This window comes from Rhinoraja longicauda, chromosome 21 (genome assembly GCF_053455715.1).
Source record: "Rhinoraja longicauda isolate Sanriku21f chromosome 21, sRhiLon1.1, whole genome shotgun sequence".
NCBI classification, from domain to species: Eukaryota; Metazoa; Chordata; class Chondrichthyes; order Rajiformes; family Arhynchobatidae; genus Rhinoraja; species Rhinoraja longicauda.
In genome coordinates, this window is record NC_135973.1 from 26,606,886 (window position 1) to 26,629,900 (window position 23,015).

Genomic DNA, 23,015 nt, shown 5'->3' on the forward strand with positions numbered 1-23,015 from the left:
CTATCGTATCGTAAATATGTCGGTGAACCTGCCTTTTCAATTCTGCAATTTGTCATTTACAACAGAATTTCCACCAACTCACTCTCTGCCCACTGAGTGTGTCCAACAAATCTTCATGGTCACCTTGAATATTGTCCCTTTGTTCCTCTGTACTTTGCTCTCTATCATAACACCATACAACACAGATCATATTATTTGGCCCACCAAATCGCCACACTCCCATCAATACCACTTAAACACTCTTGATAATTTACAATTAACCAGTTAAACTGCCAACTTGCATGGATTTTGGTTGTGGAAGATCATGAAAAAAACCCACTGGGGAAAGTGTAGATGCCACGTGTGCAATAATTGAGGGCAGGATTGGACCCACGCTGCCACTTGGCACCAGCAGCAGCTCTAGTAGTCACATCCTTATAATTTTTGTATCTTTGGGTAACCTTGCACTGTCAATCTTAAGCAGTATGTTTTGTACATTTTCATTTTAGACATCACAGCCCTGATTTAATTTCTGAATCCTCTGCTACAACTATTGTCCATTCTTTCTCACCTAATGTGCACTGAAAAAAAATCCGATTATTACACTGCCTAGCCCCAACTCTGTGCTGTATAAATAGCTTTGTGTTCATCAAGCAGTTATTTTCCTGGTACAATATTCCATGATCTGGAATATTGCCTGATTTAGAATCATTTCTTCTTGTTGCCATTTGTCTCGAAGCAAAGTCCTGCAAGAGCTGAATGTTACCAATCCTTCTGTCCTTTAAAGAAATTTGAATTCATGTTTTATAAAGACAATTGAAATTCCTTAAACAAATTTAGTCAGGTTATTTGATTTCTAACTTTTCTCTTTCTGATAAAAGGTCATTGACCTGAAATGTTAAAATTGTTTTTTGCTCCACATATTCTACTTGATCTATTGAGTATTCCAGTGTTTTGTAGTTCTGTAACTTTATTCAGGTTGTGTGTGATACTACCACAAATGCTATAATTACTCTAACCATTATTATAATCTGCGTCTTTCCAGTCTAAAACTATTCTGCTCACAGATCCATGCTTGAGTTAGTTTTTTAAAACATTCTTCAGTTAATTAGAGCCAATGTACTTTTTCAAGTTGACTGGTTGGATTGGCAACAATTCCAATTGCAGTTGACTGAAGCAGGACAGAAGGATTGGTAACATTCAGCTCTTGCATGACTATGGGTCGAGACAATGGCAACTTTCAAATCTTCTGCTCTTTAGCTCCATCATCCACTGCTCTGGGTATGTAATTGACTTTGTGGTCAGTTCCTGATTTAGCCTAGGTCAAGATTACCTGACTGATTTTGGCCATCTGCATTGTGTTTTCAATGCTTTCTTGTCGTTTAGGCTTAGGCTGCTATCTTCCAATGTAAACAGCTGATCCTATGGCAAGATGTATCAAATCTGCTATTGGTCTAATGCAGTCATGATCATGTGCATGATTAAATCCCTTCAGTCCTGTTTCCTTCAAGTGAAGTAACCCTGCTTTTTATTTTAAATGAATAACTGAAATCCTTCATCTTCAGAACAATTCTAGTAGATGTTGTAAGGTCCTTGAGAGAAAACAGAATCCAACCTCAATACAAGTCAGATAGACGTATTGGATACACTACTTCAGTTGTGGCCTAACCACTGTTTACACGTTCAATATCATTTTCCTGCTTACTTTATGCACCCCATTTATTGAACGTTCTCATCATGCCCTGTAACTTTGAAGGATTTATGCACTTGTTAAAAACAATACTCTTTACGAATGGGATTTGGTCTGTTATTCTTTGTGCCAAAGTGTAACTGCCAAGTCTAGAATCCCCAGGAGATGATACTCTTAGTGGGTAAGATAAGGTGAAAAGGGAAATTTTATGTCGGGCATCGAGGGTTTAATAGTTTGGAAAGGACTATGAAAACTAGGGATGAGATTAAGAAGGAAGGGGACATTCAAAAACATGACGCACAAAATCAAAAGGAAATCTAAAGATGTTTTCGAATTAATAGACCACGTGGACCCGTTAAGCCCAAACCTCTCCTGCATTGGTGCAGCACCCTCTCCCCCCTCGCCCCCTCCCCCAAAATTGAATTGGATAAATATTGAATTGGATAAATATTTGATTAATTTTAAGACTAGAAGGGCATGGAGGAATGACAGAAGAGGAATTGAGGCCTGCATACATCAAGATTGTATTACATGGTGGGGAAGGCTTGAAGAGCCAAATGGCCACTCCTGCTGTTCTTGTGATGAGTAGAGAGCAATCAACATGCATTTGTATAGAAAAGGCTCATTCTACCTAAAATGTTTGAGGAGATAAGGAGTGTCAATGAATATTTACATAGATTTTAGCAAGATTTTTCACAGCATCTCACGTGGTATGCTGATTACGAAAGTAAAGGAACATAGATCCAAAGGAGAATGGCAAATGTGATTCGAATTGACTAAGTATCAGTAAGCAAAGGATAACAGTCACCAAATGTGTATTCTTTGCAATTGGAAGGCTATTTCGAGTGGATTCAAGAAATTTTAATTGATTCTTTGCAGCTTGTATTATTGTTTGTATTGATTAAAACTTAAAAATGGGGGGTATAACAAATTTGCAAATATAAAAATTATGTATGTGTTTGACAATGGGAAAGTCATGAGCATGTCACTGGGTTGGTCAGTTAGGTGAAAAGGGGCAAATGGGTTTGCATTTAATTAAATATAATGAGATGAAGTGTTTGAAGAAGTGCCTCAACTTGAAGGATACTGGACAGTGTGGAGGCACCAGAGGACTTGATCCATAAATCTTGGAAGGCAGCAGCCATGTCTATAATAAGGTGTTTAAAAGGCAATTTGATGAGACATCAAATGTACAGGCAGGGGAATATGGTTTATCACCATTACCTCTATTACCTCTTTAGTTTTCAGTCATATTAAACCCATTTTGGAATCTAGTAGATGACATGCACTGTATTGCCTTCATTATTTTTTAATGTTAGCTCTTTGAAAAGGTTAATCAGGTTACTCTTACGATTTGCTTTCAACAGATTTGTACTGGCTCTACATTAATTCAAACTTCCTTGACCGGTTCATGTTTTCCCTGGTAGTTAGTTCTGAAAGCTTCACCACAATAAATGTTTATTGGCATGTCTTTATAAACAAGGGAAGCAATCCTGTCTGAATTTGTGGCCCCATAAGAAACAATATAATTATGCTAACACAATGAACTGTAGATACTGGTTTACAAAAAAAGACAAAGTGCTGGAGTAAGTCAGTGGGTCAGGTAGTATCTCTGGAAGAAATGGATAAGCAAGGTTTTAGGTCAGAATCCTTCTTCGGACTAATTGTAGCGGGGTGGGGTGTGGAGAAAGCTGTAAGAGGTGGGGGTGGAATAAGGTCTGGCAATGGATGTGGATACAGATAACTGCCGATTATGTAAGAAAAAGAGAGAAGTCAATTGTGCAGCCAGAGGAGAGGATTTAAATGGAAAGGGACATGGGTATAGTGAGTGGGGTAATGGGAGAAAGGCATGCACATCCAGGTGGAGCACAGAGGGGGTGTGATGGGTGACCTAAAATAGGAGAATTCATTGTTATTCAAGCTACCCAAGAGGATTGAGGTACAGATCCTATAGTTTGCTTGTGGCCTCACTCTCACAATGGAGGAGGTCCAGGGCAGAAAAGTTGGTATGCAACAGGGAGTTAAAATGGTTAGCAACTTGGAGATCCAGGAAGGCCCTGTCAGACCGAGCTCATGTATTTGATGAAGTGGTTGTCTAGTCTATGCGTGGTCTTGCCATTATAAAGGAGACCACAGCAAGGACAACAAATGCAGTAGATGAGGTTAGAGGAGATGTATGTGAACTTGTGTCACCTGAAAGGATTGCTGGGATCCCTGGATGGACATGAGGGAGCAGGTTAGGGACTCCCTCTGCAACTCCTTGGTTCACTCATCACTTCTCACACAAACCACCCCTTCCCTATTCTCCAGGTACTTTCCCCAGCAAGCACAGAAGATATTAACCTGCCTTACACCACATCCCGCTGGCTCTCCAGGTGGTGACAAATGATTGTCAAAGAACTGTCAATATTATAAAATGAGCCAGTAGTTATGTGAGTTTAACTGTGGTAGGCAAGTTATTATGACAATTCTGAGGGCCTGACTTAATTTTTTACATGAAAAAGCACTGATTAATCAAGAACAGTAAGCGTAGATTTGAGGGATCCAATATCTGACTAATGATTGAATTGAACCAACATGTGATGTACCTGACCAAGACTACAGTAAGGCAGGGTAGATGGCCAAAACGTGAAAATCCCAGGGAAACAGCAAATTGGATCAGCAGCAGTAAAAAAAATTGTAGTTGTTGATATGGGGTGGGCTTTGGTTATTAACTAGATTTTTTTTTTCTTGGACTGGAGAAGTCTCAGGGGAATACCCGACTGAGGTATACAAAATTGTGGAGCTAAATTGGGTAGATAGTACAAAACCTCTCCTTAACAAAGGTGTCATTAAGCAAAGAACATAGATTTAAGGTTAGGGTAGAAAGGGTTGGAAAGGGGATTTGAGAGAGAATTGTTGAAATCAGGCACGCATTGCATGGATGATGGTGTGGATAGGAACACTCACCACATAAAAATATATGAACATTTGAATTGTGATGACATAATTGCTGTATGTAGTCCAATGCTGGAAAATGAGTATGGACGGGTACTTCATGGTCAACATGGACACGGGGAAAGTAACTTGTTTGAATGCTGTATGACTTGCTAAATTACTAAATTGCTTGAATACTGTTGTGCAGGAGTAAAGTCAACACACTGTCAAAACGAAATACCAAGAAGACTGAGCCAGGAAAAGCAGATGCTGGGAACTACGAAACCCCTGCCCCTCCCGAAGACATGGAGCGGAATCAGAAGATACTACAATGGATAATTGAAGGAGAGAAGGAAATTCACAGGCACAAGAAGGCTCCACATAAGTAAGAAAACATGATTTTCTGACCACAATATAAATTGCTGTTAATGAATTGTATATTTGAAATTATAGTGACTTTCCTAATATTGTATGCCGTGCCTCAACTTTACAGGTGATTTTTTTAAAAAAAGACTTTACTTTGATCTTTTGTCAAATTTTTCATGGGAATAAGAATCCAAAGCCAATGAGAGCATGTACAGAAGGGATTTTCTCATTCTTGTGACAAAAGTTGAACATGCTGTAATCTAATTCCAAACATTATGGTCAATTAACTGGCTTCTTGGTCAACACATAATTTGTTTGCAAGACAGATATTTAATATTTATATGCACAGAAACCCCACCCTCAAATTAAAATAGAAGATAGACACAAACTGCTGGAGTAACTCAGCAGGTCGGGCAACATCTCTGGAGAAAAGGAATGGATGATATTTTGTGTCGGAAACCTTCTTCAGACCTGAAGAAAGTCTGAAGCAGTCTCAAGTTGATCCGACACAAAACATCATCTCTGCCAGAGATGCTGCCTGACCTGCTGAGTTACTCCAGCACTTTGTGTCTAGCATTGGTATAAATCTGCATCTGCAGTTCCTTCCTACACAAAATTAAAATGGATTTGAATGCGTCCTCAACTTTTTGAACTTTTCTGAAAAGCTGCTCTCCACCCCGATTGTATAGCAATTTTAATTCGTCTAAGCTTTACAAAATAAATCTACTTTGTTTTTTTTTGCCATTTTGTTACTTAAAGTTGCATTTTTTATACCTATGCTGTTTATGAATAGGATTTTTGCAAACCTGCACTAATTACTCATTACATTTGCCTTGTTTTGCAGTTTGACTGGGGCCAAGAAACAACCTAGTCATGATACTTCCAGACCAAGTTCAATTGAGAGGCCAGGAGCTGTTCATCCATGGGTCAGCGCTCAGTTGCGAAATCCTGTCCAACCATCGCATCCATTCATTCAGGATCCAACCATGCCACCCAACCCTGCACCTAACCCTCTGACTCAACTGGAAGAGGCACGCAGACGGCTTGAGGAGGAGGAGAAGAAGAGTGGCAAACTACAGTCCAAGCAGAGGTAACGGAAATTAATATTTCATACTTGATTTGAAAAAATAATTCAAGTTTTTTTATTCGTGCTTTAAGTGGTGGATCAGTAAGTGTAATTGGAAGTTCTACAGATGGATTTTACATTATTATCTATTTTAAAAATATTGCTCTTGTAAAATATAAGATGTGCATTTGATCTGATCAGTTGCTTAGATGATATGTGCATACTGAAAGATACATTATTACAGCTTGCAGCAGGATCATACATTTTTAGAATACAGAAATTGTTGATTTCCTCTTAATTTTGTGGATTTTTTATTTGTCATTGGAGCAGCCCATGTTGAATTGTGAATTCCTGACATTGTTTCCTTTGTTTGTATTAGCTTAACCTCTGCTTAGAAGCTTGTAATCTTGCCAATTGAAATTTGTTTCTTGAAACTATAACATAACGTAGGTTTGTGATGAGGATTTTGGTGACTGGTCTGAGCTTTTAACATTACATCTTTCACTTTGTGTTAATATGGTGGAGGGGGAACATTCAGCAAGAGATTTCGAAAATACTGCACGCTCCTCAGTCTTAACTTAATTACCAGAATTTTCCTTATATTTATTTTGGAAGCATTATACCCAGATTTTATTAATATTTAATTTATTTTTCTCACAAATTAGACATTTTAAAGTGTGATAAATAGACAAGTTATATTTAGCCTTAATATGCAAATAACTCAAAAGCACTTTGGTTCTTTTGGTCTCCTAATTCTTATTCTTAATGGTATTTGGTTAAATTGAGACTGGCTAAAGAGATCTTGCAAACTACTTGAACTTTCAAATTATCATTAATCTTGAAAACATTTATACTTATTGATATGTGTTGTTCACCTGATGTTCTGGAGAAGATTCGTCCTCGGACTGACCTGAAAAAACTGACAAACATGTTAAATTAGCATTATAAAAATTTAATTTGATCTTTATTTAGCTCATTGATCATAGAGAGCAGTGCAAATAATCATCTGTTGTCAATATTTTTACCATTGAATCATTTCTACCTTAACTTTAATTTATTGTAAAGGCTCAGACCAATAGTTTTAATAAATAGTTTGGCAAAATCAGCCACTGATCTTCATTAAAATAGCTTTATTCTTTTGCCTCCCTCAAGCCTGGGTTAAATGTCAAGCATTATATTCGAGCAAATATTGACATTGATGTCAACTCATTGTATTCTTGATATTCATTCAATAGAGATGCCTTCAACCCCTAACCTTTCCCTTAATGGCATAATTGAAACTGACAGCTTGTCATTTGGTGAAACAGCATCATAAATCTATTGATTCTCCAAAGTACTAAAACATACTGAGCTTTATTTTTAAATATAAGAAAATAATTGCTGCTTCAAAGTAATTTAAATTCAAATGGTGCTTTGTTTAGATTTTAAACCTTGTGTTCTGTCTAATTTGTATATTTTGAGCAGGGTAAAGATTGAGATCGATCATTGAAGATTTAGAAAAAGTAATTGAAATTTCAGTCTAACAATTTGACTTTTTTTAACTAAATCAGTCAAATTTACAAGCCAATATTAGATCATTGACTTTAAATATTAAAGACTTTATTAAATGTAATAAATTATGTTATTAAATGCTGTGTCTGCCTTGTTTGAATTTAGAATACAGTGCCCTCCATAATGTTTGGGACAAAGACCCATCATTTATTTATTTGCCTCTGTACTCCACAATTTGAGATTTGTAATAGAAAAAAATCACATGTGGTTAAAGTGCACATTGTCAGATTTTAATAAAGGGCATTTTTATACATTTTAGTTTCACCATGTAGAAATTACAGCAGTGTTTATACACAGTCCTCCCATTTCAAGGCACCATAATGTTTGGGACACAGCAATGTCATGTAAATGAAAATAGTCATGTTTAGTATTTTGTTGCATATCCTTTGCATGCAATGACTGCTTGAAGTCTGCGATTCATGGACATCACCAGTTGCTGGGTGTCTTCTCTGGTAATGCTCTGCCAGGCCATATTGCAGCCATCTTTAGCTTATGCTTGTTTTGGGGGCTAATCCCCTTCAGTTTTCTCTTCAGCATATAAAAGGCATGCACAATTGGTTCAGATCAGGTGATTGACTTGGCCACTCAAGAAATAACCATTTTTTAGCTTTGAAAAACTCCTTTGTTGCTTTAGCAGCATGATTGGGATCATTGTCATTGCTGTAGAATGAACTGCCGGCCAATGAGTTTTGAGGCATTTGTGTGAACTTCAGCAGATAGGATGTGTCTATACACTTCAGAATTCATTATGCTACTACCATCAGCAGTTGTATCATCAATGAAGTGAGCCAGTACCTTCAGCAGCCATACATGTCCAGGCCATAACACCCCCACCACTGTGTTTCACAGATGAGGTGGTATGCTTTGGATCTTGGGCAGTTCCTTCTCTCCTCCATACTTTGCTCTTGTCATCACTCTGATATAAGTTAATCTTTGTCTCATCTGTCCACAAGACCTTTTTCCAGAACTGTGGTTGCTCTTTTAAGTACTTCTTGGCAAACTGTAACCTGGCCATCCTATTTTTGTGGCTAACCAGTGGTTTGCATCTTGCAGTGTAGCCTCTGTATTTCTGTTCATGAAGTCTTCTGTGGACAGTGGTCATTGACAAATCCACACCTGACTCCTGAAGAGTGTTTCTGATCTGTCGGACAGGTGTTTGGGGCTTTTTCTTTATAATAGAGAGAATTCTTATGTCATCAGCTGTGGTGGTTTTCCTTGGCCTGCCAATCCCTTTGTGATTAGTAAGCTCACCAGTGCTCTCTTCTTAATGATGTTCCAAACAGTTGATTTTGGTACGCCTAAGGTTTGGCTGATGTCTCTAACAGTTTTAGTCCTGTTTCTCAGTCTCATAATGGCTTCTTTGACTTTCAATGGCACAACTTTGGTCCTCATGTTGAGAAACAGCAATAAAAGTTTCCAAAGGTGATGGAAAGACTAGGTGCTAAGAGCTCTCTTATATCTGCATTAAGGAGGCATTTAAACACACCTGAGCAATTACAAACACCTGTGAAACCGTGTGTCCCAAGCATTATGGTGCCCTGAAATGGGGGGGACTATGTATAAACACAGCTGTAATTTCTACATGGTGAAACCAAAATGTAGATAAATACCCTTTAATAAAACTGACATTGTGCACTTTAACCACGTGATTTTTTTTCTATTACAAACCTCAAATTGTGGAGTACAGAGGCAAATAAATAAATGATGGGTCTTTGTCCCAAACATTATGGAGGGCACTGTAGATCTGTAAAAGTGCAATATTTTAAGTAAGACTAGAATTATTGATTCACAGAAATTAACAAGGATGCTTCCATGCAAAAATTAACAATCCATCACCATGTTTCCATAGACTATGTTCCTCATTTAAGAGCATGAGAAAAATGTTGGGACCTGTTAGTAGTTCAAAGGTTTCAAAGGTGTTTTATTGTCACATGCACCAATTAAGGTACAGTGATATTCGAATTACCATACAGCCATACTAAAAAAAAGCAGCAAGACAACTACATAAGAGTTAACATAAACATCCACCACAGCGGATTCCTCACTGTGATGGAAGGCAATAAAGTCCAATCCTCTTCCCTCTTTATTCTCCCGCGGTCGGGCCAGTCGAACCATCCGTCGGGGCGATCGAAGCCCGCGCGTCGGGGCGATTGAAGCTCCCGAAGTCTGTCTCTAACCATGGACCGCGAGCTCCACGATGTTAAAGTCCGCAGGCTCCTGCAGTTGGAGCTCCCAAACTGATCCCCAGTAAGCGACCGCCAACTCCTCAATGTTAGGCTGCAGTGCAGATGGAGATACGATTTTTTTTTCCGTATGTTATCTCCGTCGAGGTAAGAGATTAAAAAAGTTTCCCCCACCCACCTCCCAAATAAAACAAGCTAAAGAACCCTAAAACATACATTTAACACATACTATTAAAACAACAAAGAAAGGGACAGACAGGCTGTTGGCAAGGCAGCCATTGCTGGCACCACCACCATGATTGATATTTGTCTGCATCATGGGGAAAGATATCCCTCTATCTATATTATTATATTACTAAAACTCTCATCTTGTATGTATTTGAGTTCCCAAAATACAGCCAAGACAGTACACAATAGCGCAACACTTTTAGGCCCACCTTACTCGCCATTCGCCTGCGGTGTGCATTGATCAAGTTTTGTTACATTTTAAAAGTAATGAATAAACTTCAATAAATGCGCTCCCCGCCCCCGCGCAGCAGCGCTGGGAGGACCGGCTCCCGTCCCGGCGTGCCCCGCGCCTGACCTACCTCCCGTGGTGCAGCACGGTGGCAAAGGGTGAAAGAAGATGGCCGCCAGCAGGATGAATATGCGGCAGTGCCTTGCGGCCACTCTCCTACTTCTAGCCACCTGGGGCGGGGGTGAGTGGCTCCCTCTCCCCTTTCCTCTCCCCCCTTGCCCGCCCCCAGCCCCGGGGGAGACCCCGGCCGGCAACGGGTCCACGGGTCGTCACTTCTCTCCGTCCGCAGGTCACCGGGCTCACCCTTCCTTGACGCCCCTCTCTCCTCAGGTCACCAGGCTCCTCCTGGGGCTTCACTTGCCCTCAACGCCTCTCTCCTCGGGTCTCTGGGTTCACCCTGTTCTCATTGCCCACTCTCCCCTCAGGTCACCGGGTTCACCCTGTCTGTTACGCCCTCTCTCCTGGTGCCCTCTCTCTCCTCCTGTTTCTCCTGGGGCTTAGTGCCTCTCTCCTCGGGTCACTGGGTTCTCCCTGCCCTCGGTGCCCTTTCTCTCGATCTCTCCTCGGGAAGCGGGCTCACCTTGCTCTCAGCGCCTTTCCCTCTACTCAGGTCACTGGGTTCACACCGCCCTCGCGCCTTTCTCTCCCTCCTCAGGACACCGGGCTTGTGTTGTATTCGGCACCTTTCTCACTGCTCGGGTCACCGGGCTCACCCTGGCCTTGACGCTTCTCTCCCCGGGTCGCCGTGTTTGTTGTCTTTCTATTTCTCTCTCTCCAGGTCACCAGGCTCACACCGCTCTCGGCGCCCCTTTCTTTCTCTCCCCCCCCCCCCCCCCCTCCTCCCGGGTTCCCTGCTCTCTCAGGCCCTGTACTTGGGTTGAGGTTTGGACCCAACGGGTCCACAGGTTGTCTAGTACCTTTTAAAATTAGAAAGATCTGTGAATAAGGCAAGAGATTAACCCTTTGATAGCAGTGAAGACTGTTTCTGAGAAAGGAGGTAGACAGATGGAATGGAGTATTCTAATTCCTAGGATTATTCTCCATGACATTGCAGGTATGTGCAAGAGGTTATCCAACGGGGTCGCACTTCTCTGAGGCCTGCATGTATTCCAGTGCTGAATGTGGTACCAGCCGTCTCCGACATGGATCTCTCTGAGTCAGAGTATGTGCCACTGCTGTTGATGTATTCTCTGTGATCCTAGGTTTAGATATTAGTTTGTACATAGGCATTTTAATTCTTTTGTATTAGCAAAACAGATGTTAACTTTTTCTAGATGTAAGATCGACTATATTGCTAAAAAAATACCATTGGAGTTAATTTCTTGATTTAGTAACTGCACGTGCGAAAATGGAATGAGATTTATCTGTAGCATTCTCATTTATAGTGCTTCTTACGAAAATCGTTTGTCTGCAAGTAGTACACTAATTTTAGTAGTAAACTAATTCTAGCGAATCAAAGTGCTTCCAGATCTAGTGGCTTAGAACTTCTGGTTTTTTTAAATCTTAAACTGCATTTGGGAACATTTTGAGCAATCAATTGGGACCTGTATTTAAAGTGAAAGTGCCTCTATTGTTTCTTGGGGGAAAAGTTCCAGTTCCTCAAGAAACTTAACTGTCAACATTTTAATTTCAAAATTTATTTTCTTAAAATAATCGAATGTATGTAATGGAAGACATTCATGTTAACAATTTCATCTTAAGTCATATTATTTCAATTAACAGTAGGCACGTAATCAATTGCTGTTTTATAAGAAAGCCATTGTCAAATAATTTGAGGTTTTAACACCGATTTAGCTCATTTTACTGTGGTTGGGGTAGGGGCAGTACGGGGAGGGGGGGTGGGGGAAGAACTGGTGGGCAGGGAACGGTCAAACTGTTGCACTTCTCCTTTAGACCTTTGCAATGACTGCATGGAGGCTTCGGCACTTCTCTCAGCACATGATCATGGACATTGGAGTGTGCTGTTTTGGACAGCACCCTGGCCTGCAAGGCCACTGCGTTTTGAGCAGAGGGGAATCTATTTTTACTGTAATTATCGTTTTCCAAGCAAACAATTTATATTTTGTGTGTCCGGAAGCAGTCCATACATACAGACTCCTGGGTTATGCAGCTGTTTAGGATGAATCTCAACAAATACCTCTGTATCTTTGTAGGAAAACTGCAGATGCAGGGTTTACATCGAAGATAGACACAAAATGCTGGAGCAACTCAGTGGGACAGGCATTATCTCTGGACGGAAGGAATGAGTGACGTTTCGGGTAGAGGCCCTTCTTCAGTCTGATGAATGGTCTCGACCCGAAATATCACCCATTCCTTCTATCCAGAGAAGCTGCCTGTCCTGCTGAGTTACTCCAGCGTTTTGTGTCGATCTCCCCTGGATCTTTTCCAATCTAACAAAAAATTATTGAAGACAGCGTGCGGTATCAATATTCGAACCATACATGAAAAATCAAACAGGGCCTTTCTCGCCATCAGCCAACCACAAGTCTTGCTGCTTGATAAAAGTTTTGTGATGAGGTATCTTGCCAAATGACTGACAGTCTGCAATGGGAACCATCCAACTGATTCATCATCTCTTTTTCCAGCAGAGACCAGATATTTAATGCAGACCACTGCCTAATTAGTTTGTGATCAAGTGGTCTTCTGGATGAAGTATTGTCTGATGCAACATGGCAAGACACTTTCTTTGCATTATTGGGGCAGATATGGCTGGCTTCACAAATGTTAAACACTTTCATACCTGTTAGCCAAGTGAATGAGGTGCATGAAATAGCAGCTGGATTGACTTTTGGCATCGTTTTTCCTGCGATTCACCTAGACCCATGAAGCTAGTTCGACTGTTCACAGATGCAATTAGTTTGCAGAAAAAAAGTGAATCTAAACAGAAGACAGCACTGTTAGCCATGACAGAGAGGCTTTGGTCTGAGTTACTCTGCCAGTTAGGATCAGAAAAAGGCTCTTGCCTAATGCCAGATTTGATTGAGCAGCTTTCTGTTTCTGACCCATTGATTAGGACTGCATCTCTGATGTCCATATGGATCACTTATCCAATTACAGATTTCCCTCACCAAAAAAACATTTTGAAGAGCATATATGTTATATGATATACTGTCAAAGCTGACTGGGCAAATGTCCACCTTCCTGTCTACCGCTTGTTTCAGTGATTAAATTATTTCCCTGCTAAGGAATACTCAGGCCTGAGGAATACTGCCAATGGTTGCTGCTATACAGTAGGCGGAATTGCAAAAATAATAGGACAACCTTGATCTGGGCACGGTAACCTAATGTTACAAAACATTGTGTAGTACGTTTGCCATCTTTAAAGCCATTTTTAACAATGGATAAGCTGTAAATTTATTGGTCAATGAATGAACATGAGCATTTAGAGGGAAAGAACCAAGGTTTACAGCGTGGCAATTGCCAATAGTTGCCAAATATAACTGCCAGTATCGGTGACCCTCATGTAATGGCTGTTTGAGTTGTGGAAATTAGATTTTACAGAGTTCACAAATCGCAAAAATGTGTGATATGGAATAGAATTTACTTTCACGAAATCTGTCTGAAGGAAAATGCATAAACCAACACACTTTGTTTCCACTTCTTTCTCGATGGGTAGACGATATAACTTTGTGTTATGGAAAATTAGGATGGCAGTGTAAAGAGTCAGAGATTAAATATTAGTTGTTTCGAACAAGGGAATTAGAAATGGTCAAAATATCAGAACTGCAGCGTTGGTGTTTTTGGACACATGTGGACAGGGTCAGAGAAGAAAGGATAAAAACATGGTAGGAAGAAATAAGTTTAGGGCAACAACCAGCTGAAACAATAGATCTACCTGGACAATCCTGCTTGTGGATTTTGGGTAGGCGATAGAAGGGGGCTGCATGAGACTCGGATAAGACTGGAAGCTGTGGAGGAAAGATGTACTGAGGAAATTAGGTTTCTGACTGGCTGGGTAGCAACAGCTGGTTGTTGCCAAATGGCCTGATGTCAACGATGGGGGCAATGATGGGGGCTCCCAAAGGGAGGTATCTGAGAGTTGCCAACTGGCCTTAGCAAGATAGAGGTCAGTTCTCCAGACATTAGACCCACCTTTGTCAGCCTGTTTAATATTGGGGTGGTATTTATGAAAGGGAAGTCCTTGTGTCGCTGATGATGTATTTTTGATTCGGGGAAGGTAAGTGTTTGTGGGGATCCCATCATTAGCGTAGGGTATTAATTATTTAAACATGATGAAACAAATCCTTTTATCATTTGAGGAACTGAAATTTTCAATGTTAATGGTTTAGGTCCTCACATTTAATTGAGAATTATGAAAATCTCAGTTTTTGAGAAGCATTTTTACAGTGGGAAATGATTTTGCAGCAATTGTTTGGCAATAAATCAATTTGCAATAAATGACAAAACTCCATTCAGTGATTGTCAAACTCAAATTTGTCTGAATCCAAAGCAAATTAAATTTGAGGCATTTTGATAAGCTAGTAATTTTGATTAACATCTTTTATATCTCATTATTTAAGCAATTTTCTATTTGGTTTCTTTGGCTAATAAAATACGTTGTCACCCTTTTGAACTCTGCTACTTGCCTTGTTGCTGTAGATGCTTTACCAATGTTTTATAACATGGATGAGTAAAAGGAAGCTCACTGTGATCTTTTTCTCCCATTAAAGGCATAAACTGCAGAAGAAGTCGGCGAATGGTGTGTCTCAACCTGGTGACAACATCGTGGTGGCCTACTACTTCTGTGGGGAACCGATTCCATACAGAACATCTGTTAAAGGGCGCGTGGTCACATTAGGACAGTTTAAGGAGCTGTTGACTAAGAAAGGGAATTACAGGTATGTTTTCAAAATCTGAGATTTTTGCAGCATTGCAAAATTGCCGACTAATTATCCCAATGGAAGTACCTTAACAATTTCAGTTAAAGTATGTGGGGAGAAATGAATGGTTACTGAAGAATGACAATTAGCTTTCTCAAAAAAAGGACTTTTGAAAATGATAACTGTAAGAATGTGGGTGTTTTGAATATATCCCTTCAGAAAATTATCTGCCTGGATTTGCAGATTAAGGGTCCTGGTGTAAATGATGTTAGCCGTATCTTTTGTGCACTTGATTTTAAGTAACACCATTACTGCTAATTAGAACATAGACTAGTACAGTCAATTGGTTCCCGACGTCTGTAGTGAATGTGATACCAAATTAATCTCCTTCATGTGCTCCATATCTCTCCATTCCCTGATATTCATGTGTCTAAAAGCCTCTTAAATCTTATTGTATCTGCCTCCACCACTAACCCTGGCAGCTTGGGGGAAATGACTACCCTATCTGTCTCATGCCTTCCTCATCTTCTACTTCAGAGAAAAGAATCCAAGTTTGTCCAACCTCTCCTTATACTTATTACCCTCTGATCCAGGCTGCATCTTGGTAAATTTCTTCTGCACACCTTCTACAAGAGCCTTTACATCCTCCTATCATGGGCAACAAAATCTGCAGGCAATAGTCCAAATGTGACCTAACCAAAGTTTTATAAAGCTGCAACATGACTTCCTCACTCAATGCTTTGAATGAAATGAAGGAAAGCATACCACACGCATTCTTTATCACTCTATCTATTTGTGTTGCTACTTTCAAGGAGCTATAGACTCGGACACCAAGATCCCTCTGTATATCAATGCAGTTAATAGTCTTGCCATTAACCATATACTCTCTCCTTGCATACAACCTTGGAAAGTGCAATGCCACATACTTGTCTGGATTAAGCTCCATCTGCCCTTTCTCCACCCAGATCTGTAACTGATGTATCTTGTTGTATTTGCTTGACAGCCATCTCTGCTGTCAGCAAATCCACTAATCTTTGTATTGTCTGCAAACTTACTAACCAACCCATCTACATTTTAATTTATTCCTAGGCTGCCCAATCCTTTACATGACTCAGGCCCACTGTCCATCCAGCCAAAGCATCTTAGTTGGCTGCTTTATTGTGCTCGAACTTCATGTAACTGGAAGTCTTGAAATTGTTATCGTTAAGTCTATTTCTTCAAGAGATAAATTGCAAATAAAATAACTCAATATGTACAATTGTATGCAAATTTATAAGGACCATTGATTTGTACTTAATGCTTGTCAGGGTCTCTGCCTTCATCAATTGGACTAAGAAAATCAAAAGCTTCGTTATTTTTTATCTGGTCATTAAATATACTTTTTTCAATCTGCAATCTTTCATGTGTTGTCCGTGAACCCACACATCAAAAGTACTTTAGAAGTCTGATGAAGTGTAATATTCTAAGTAGTAAGCTGATGTGAATCAATTAGGCTTGAAAGCTTTTATGATGGTGGCAGCACATGTACCCACTGACAGATTACATTGCGATCGGGAGCATAATCCAGTCTGAAAGTTAGCTGGAATCATGCTGAAACCGCTGCTATTGATTGATTTGACTCCATTTGGTCGAACCTCTTCCACCTCTGCAGAATTTTAACAAACAGATCAAGTGGGCCCTGTAATCTCCAGAGAATGTTTAATTTGTTTTAATAATGTAGTCATGGAGTTGAATAACTTGTCTTCTGTGCATACACCATGATGTGGAAAGTAGCATCGTTTAGAGGAAGAAAATTACAAATGTAAAATCAACCCTTGACATTTTTAAACTGCTGTCTCTTTTAATTCTAGTCTAAGGGTTTGCACTTCAAATTGTCTGATTATAAATTCCTAACCATGGCATTTAATTGATTTGCTTGCTCTGCAGGTATTATTTCAAGAAAGTAAGTGATGAATTTGACTGTGGGGTGGTATTTGAAGAGGTTCGTGACGAGGAAGCAATTCTGCCAATTTTTGAGGAGAAAATTATTGGAAAAGTAGAAAAAATCGACTAAATGCAAGCCAGCCATGAAGAAGAGTATGTAATGGTACAAGAGAACATTCAGCTGCTTGGAGTATTTGAAAATGCATTACTGGAGGTCACAGTGGTTAACTGTGGAAAATGCATCAACCTGATATATTAAGGCTTCCAACTCTCCACAGGGATATTTTACAACTGCTCGTTACAGCAGAAAAATATGGTGCTTTCAACACCAAGGTCTGCCAGTGCAGTCCTTTCAAGGGGAATGTTTGCAGCATTATCAGTATATTTCAAACACTAAGTGTAATGTAGCATTGTAAAATTGTATTAGAAATTGTAATATGAAACTGTTTACTAAAGCTGCATATTTTTGATATAATGTAATCTGAGGAAAATAGCATTTTTAATGTAACAGTGCTCTTATGTTATTTTAAAACATACATACAGGTACTTGAGCTCACCAAATGTGTACAGCCATGTATTAATAGCTATTTTGTCCATATTTCAACCATTGGTAGGTGTTTCTCTACTTGTAGAATTGATGATTATCACTAATTCTACTGGCTTGTCAGGATGATGCCCATCAAGAAAGTTTACATAGTCACCTTTGAAATTACTGCTGTATCGGCCTTTTTCACAGGGGTATAGGTTCTACTGTTTTGTACGACCCAATCGGAATGTGTATGCCAGGGAGCAATTGACTGGGAGCATTTCCTCACTTCCCTTTCTAATGAGTTGCTGGTACCAGGCATTAATAGCTTTGGTACTTTCTAATTTCTGCACATTTTGGCTCGCAGCTGCATTTTGAAAGCAAAAACTGAAATCTAGCTAATTTGTCCCAAATTCTCTCCACAAACAGCTTGAATGAATTAAATTTGTTTTATTTATTGGGTTTCAGCATGAATTAGAAGAACAACTGGTATTGATTTTGTTTGCTGACTCTAGCACGGGTTAAATTGGTTGCAATATTTTGATGTTTATTATTTCATATGTACCAAGATGCAGTGAAAAATGTTGTGTGCTATCCAGGCAAATCATACCATACATGAGTACATCAGGTAGTGCAGAGGGGGAAATAAAATGCAGAGTATAGTGTTACAGCTACATAGAAAACAGATAAATTGCTAGGGCCACAATGAGTTAGATTAGAACATGGGGAATTCATCCTTGGCCTATAAGAGCTCCATTCAAGAGTTTCATAACAGTGGGGAGGAAGCTGTTATTGAATCTGGTGGTACATGCTTTCAAGCTTTTGTATCTTCTGCCTGACAGGAGAGAAGAGAAGAGAGAATGACCTGTGTGTGAATGGTAATTATATTGGCTACTTTCCTGAGGCAATGTGAAATATAAATGGAGTCGGTGGGGTGGGTAGGTGGGTTTGTGTGATGAACTGGGCTGCCTACACAACTCTCTGCAATTTTTGCAGTGTTGGGCATAACAGTTGCCATAGCAACTATGATGCATCTGGAGAAGATGATTTCTATTGAGCCTCTGCAGAAATTCAGAGTCATTGGAGGCATGCCAAATTTCTTTAGCCTTCTGAGGAAGTAGAGGCATTGGTATGGTTTCACAGCCGTAGTGTCAATGTGGTTAGACCAGGTCATATTAATGGTGATATTTACAACTTGGATCTAAGCTCTCAACCATCTCCACTTCAGCACCATTGATACGCTTTAAAAACAGTTCCCAATCTTCATTTCCAGGGTGAAACTGGTAATACATCCTGACAGTCGCCATTTAGTTTTTCTTTAAACCACCTACCAGGCTGTCAGCACTGAATTCACAGATTGCAATGTGATGTGTGGCTTTACTGCCCCTGTTGCCATGCTGACACAAGTGCTTGAAGTTGGCCAAATTAGTACAGCGATCAATTCAAAGTGGTCAAGCTTAAAATATGACATTCTGTAAAAGAAGCCACTGTATTTAATTTATTCTTAGCATACACAATCTTAACAGTTTAGTAAATTGCAAGTTAGTGTCTGGAATATATTTGATTGTCTTTAAACTAGCAACAAACAGCTGTGAAATAACACACATTCTTTTCATCTGGGCTCGCTCTAGTATTGAAAGATTTAAACTGCCCTCAGCCAAAATTTAAGATACTGCTCTTGGGAACAAAATGAAAAACTAGCCAAGCTGTTAATTTTTTGATGCTCAGTAATTATTCTTCTGTAACTTTGGTACTTAAGGAATTACTTTGTTCCCCATAGTAAATATTATGCTATAGTTCATTGGTACCCAATTTCAATTGTGCATTGCCGCTGCCTTTTTTCAAATTGTTTATGAATAAAGTTTGTCCCGGGAAATGAAAAGGCCTATACAGTAAAGGTTACTGTAAATGTGATTTTTATCAGGTTATTGAGACTAGGAATTGTGAGGAAAAATTGTCTTTTCACCTGTCAAGTCTCATTCTGTGTTGGCTGATTTATGACAGAACACCCAGAGGGAGAAATCCCTGTTTCTACTCTCACAATGGTCAAAAGGGCATGAATTATGATTTTAAATGTTTATACTGCAAGTTGGGCTTTTACCACCTATGCTTATTTATAGATGTAATCAATTTGTCATGCTGTTGTCTCGCCCACATCCATTCTGATGGCATCATTCCTCCCCTCAGTACAATTTACTGCCATTTGGCTGTATAAATTTATAGAAACTGCGCTTAAAACTAATGAGGGATATTCATTCTGTTGCACAGAAATGATGATTAGTTACAAATTTTCCCAAAATCCACTAAGTCTAAGGAACAGTCTAAAACATCATACTTGTGTTTCTGCAAGGTATTGTGTAAATAAAAGTACATCACAGAGTGCCTTTTATATTCAATGCTGTTACCTGTCCGACGCTATGTGACCCCACCCCCTCCCCCCAATGACGAGGAATAGCTCTCCTCATCCAGGGATTTGCAGTATGATTTTCTCCTGCATTCGGTGTCCAGCGGGATTTTTAAGTGGCCCTGCATTCACGGGTTTTGCATTTCCCTTTTTTCTAAGGGTTTCCATTGTAAATATGTACATTTTCTAAAGATGTCTTCAAGTAGCAGCACGTCAGAAGATTTAGTTACCTGGTTTCAGTCATCTTTCAGTGTGCTGACTTGTACAATTATCTTTTAAAAGGTACTTGGACAATAAAGAAAAAAATTAAGTGAATTCTGTGTTTGTTATATCTGCATCTTCTCTGTTTGATTGGACCATATTGATCATCATTTTGATTTTTTAAACGCCGATAGATAACATTTGACAAACAATCCAGAAACCTGGATTAATGATCTGAAGCCGCAAGTTCAAATTTCATTGTGGTGGCTAGGAAATTTAAATTTGCCATGAAATGATTCTGGAATAAAAATGATGGCATTGGTAACAGTGATAGTGAAGCTGGGAGAGTAGTGTAAATAGGCATCTAGGTCAAAAGTCATCTTTACCTGGCATAGCCTATGTAACCCCTGTCTGGTCTGACAACAGTTAGCGATGGACAACAAATATTTTTGCCTTGCCTTTGAGCTGGTTAGAGGTAATAAAACATTACGCGACCTGATATGGAAGTATTCCCACAATACAGCTCATAACTTCCTTCCCTTGGGAGATAAAGGGCCTGGATCGGGCACCGCTCATTAGAACTAGAGAGACTGGACTTCGAAAATGGCACCAAATTATGGCGCCTCTTGCATGTGGGCTTAATGGACTATTTCTGTATACTTGCTAATTGAGGATGTGCTTGGGTATGGAATACTATACTGGGCAGTATGCAAGAAAATTTTGCTACGCATTTGCACATGTGAAAATAAACCCATGAATCATTGAGATATAGCCTATTGATCATAACATTATTATTATTGGAGGAATTGAGCCAGTGACTTTTTACTACTTTTAAAGAAAACAAAATGTTAATTTAATGTTGTGGTGTAAATTGCAATAAAATTGGCAAAAAGTAAAGCAGAATATATGGGTGATGTTAGTGCATTATTGCTGATATCACTCTATCGGCATTAGACAAGTTGAAAATTTAAGCACGGAATTTAGTATTTAGATTTTTTCTCCATCACTATGCATTGTCGTTATGAATATTGCTGATATTGTTGACTTTTTTTGATCTCTCATAGGCTTTTCAAATAGTGTAGTGTAACTGAGTGATTTTCACTCTAACCACCTAAGATAAGTTCAGATGCAGCAAACTGGTGTGGAACTGAAATTGCATATACCAGCCCAGGAAATACAGCAGGTTTCTTTCTGAAGCATGTTATAAGGTTGAAGCACATCACAACAAACTACTATGCTGCCTTTAACAACTATTGAATACGTCCATCACTAAGACCTTGCTTTTGACAGTTTTAATAGCAAATATTTGAAGAGTAGTTTAGTTTAGAGATACAGCCGGGAACAGGCCCTTCAGGCCCACCAATTCCATGCCGACTAGCCATCACTACCACTAACTAACACTATACTGCACACTAGGGACAATTTACAATTCTTCCTGATTAATCTACGTCTTTGGAGTGTGCAAGGAAACTGGAGCACCCGGAGAAAACCCACAGTCGTGAGGAGATCATACAAACTCCATACCCAGGATCGAACCCAGGTCTCTGGTGCTGTAAGGCAGCAACTCTACCACTGTGCCATCCTTTGCACTTTACATTAAATGAATACTGGAATCTCAGCAACAAACTAAGTGCAGATATACTATATCCAGGCAATTGTACATTATGTAATTAAATATTTCTACAAATGTCTCATCACTTCCGTTTGGACCTGGATCTAACCAACTGCTTGTCCCTACCAACCTGTTATGGACATGGAAGGCTGAACAAGCTGACATTTCATAACCGCGTTCTATGATTGTGCCACAGGCCCTTTATCCTATGATTGCATTTTGGCCTTTAATTTTTTTGGTTTTGTTCTTGAGATACAAGAAGAAAACAGGACCTTTAGCCCACCAAGTCCATGCCGGCCATCAACCACCTGTTCACATTAATTCTATCTTATCCCACTTTCTCATCCATTCGGAACACCCTAGGGGCAGTTCAGAGGTCAATTAACCCACAAACTCAATATCTTTCAGACGTCGGAGAAAAACGGAGTAAACAGAGGAAACCCATGCGGTCGCAGGGAGAAAGTACGAACTCCACACACACAACTCCATCCAGGATCGATCTCTGGTCTCTGGTGCTATGAGGCAGTGGCTCTACCAGTTGCGCCATTGTGCTGTCCCATTTCTATTTTGTATGTAAAAGTAGGAAGCAATCACTAATCTGAACGCATCAAACATTTATAAAATTAGACGAGAAAAAAAATTAAGTTATATAATTTCCTCTTAAAAACGAGGTTATTTTTTTCACTATCATGGGACCGTCAGCTTGAGACGGTTTTGTATTTCAATATGGTTGAAATTCATTATCCACAAACTTGGGCAGCGTGAATGGATATTAATAGATTGGATGACTGGACAAAGTTGGGCTAATGAATTCACCAGAGGTTATTTCTGTGCTGTAATTTGGTCTGAAAAGGGAAGAAAATCATGTGGTTTCTACATGGAAAAGTAGAGATAGTCAAAGTTCAATGAAGACAGACGTGCCACAGCCATTTCAGAGAATATTTTTTTAAAAACCTAACAATGCTGACCTTTGTAGCCAGAGAACAAGTTACATTCTGCAAATACAGTGAAAAGCTTTTGTGAGTTAACCAGTCAAAGGAAAGACAATACATGATTACAATGGATCCATTTACAGTGTATAGATAACAAAACAAACTGCTACACTGTAGCCTTCAACAAGTCATATTAAGTCATACCTTACATATAAAATTACTTCCTCAGTGTGTCCTGTTGATGTTTGTTAATCAGCATTATATTGGAAAGTGCAAGATAAAATAGAAAAGATTAACATTTAAATTACAGCAAAATGCAGTGCAATTAC

The 23,015-nt window shown here is 39.4% G+C and overlaps 1 protein-coding gene across 5 annotated transcripts in view; it reads left to right on the forward strand.

The window, feature by feature from the left end:
- Window positions 1–20,870, forward strand: part of axin1 (axin 1) — a 399,614-nt gene extending 378,744 nt beyond the window's left edge. For 4 of the 5 annotated variants that reach the window (XM_078418159.1, XM_078418161.1, XM_078418160.1 and 1 more), the window contains 5 exons: window positions 4,794–4,970; window positions 5,796–6,041; window positions 11,323–11,430; window positions 14,939–15,106; window positions 17,015–20,870. In XM_078418159.1, the coding sequence (XP_078274285.1) occupies window positions 4,794–4,970; window positions 5,796–6,041; window positions 11,323–11,430; window positions 14,939–15,106; window positions 17,015–17,141 (826 nt within the window). In that variant the 3' untranslated portion in view covers window positions 17,142–20,870. The remainder of the gene's footprint in view (window positions 1–4,793; window positions 4,971–5,795; window positions 6,042–11,322; window positions 11,431–14,938; window positions 15,107–17,014) is intronic. The other variant, XM_078418162.1, reaches the window with a different exon arrangement.
- The last annotated feature ends 2,145 nt before the right edge of the window (window positions 20,871–23,015 follow it).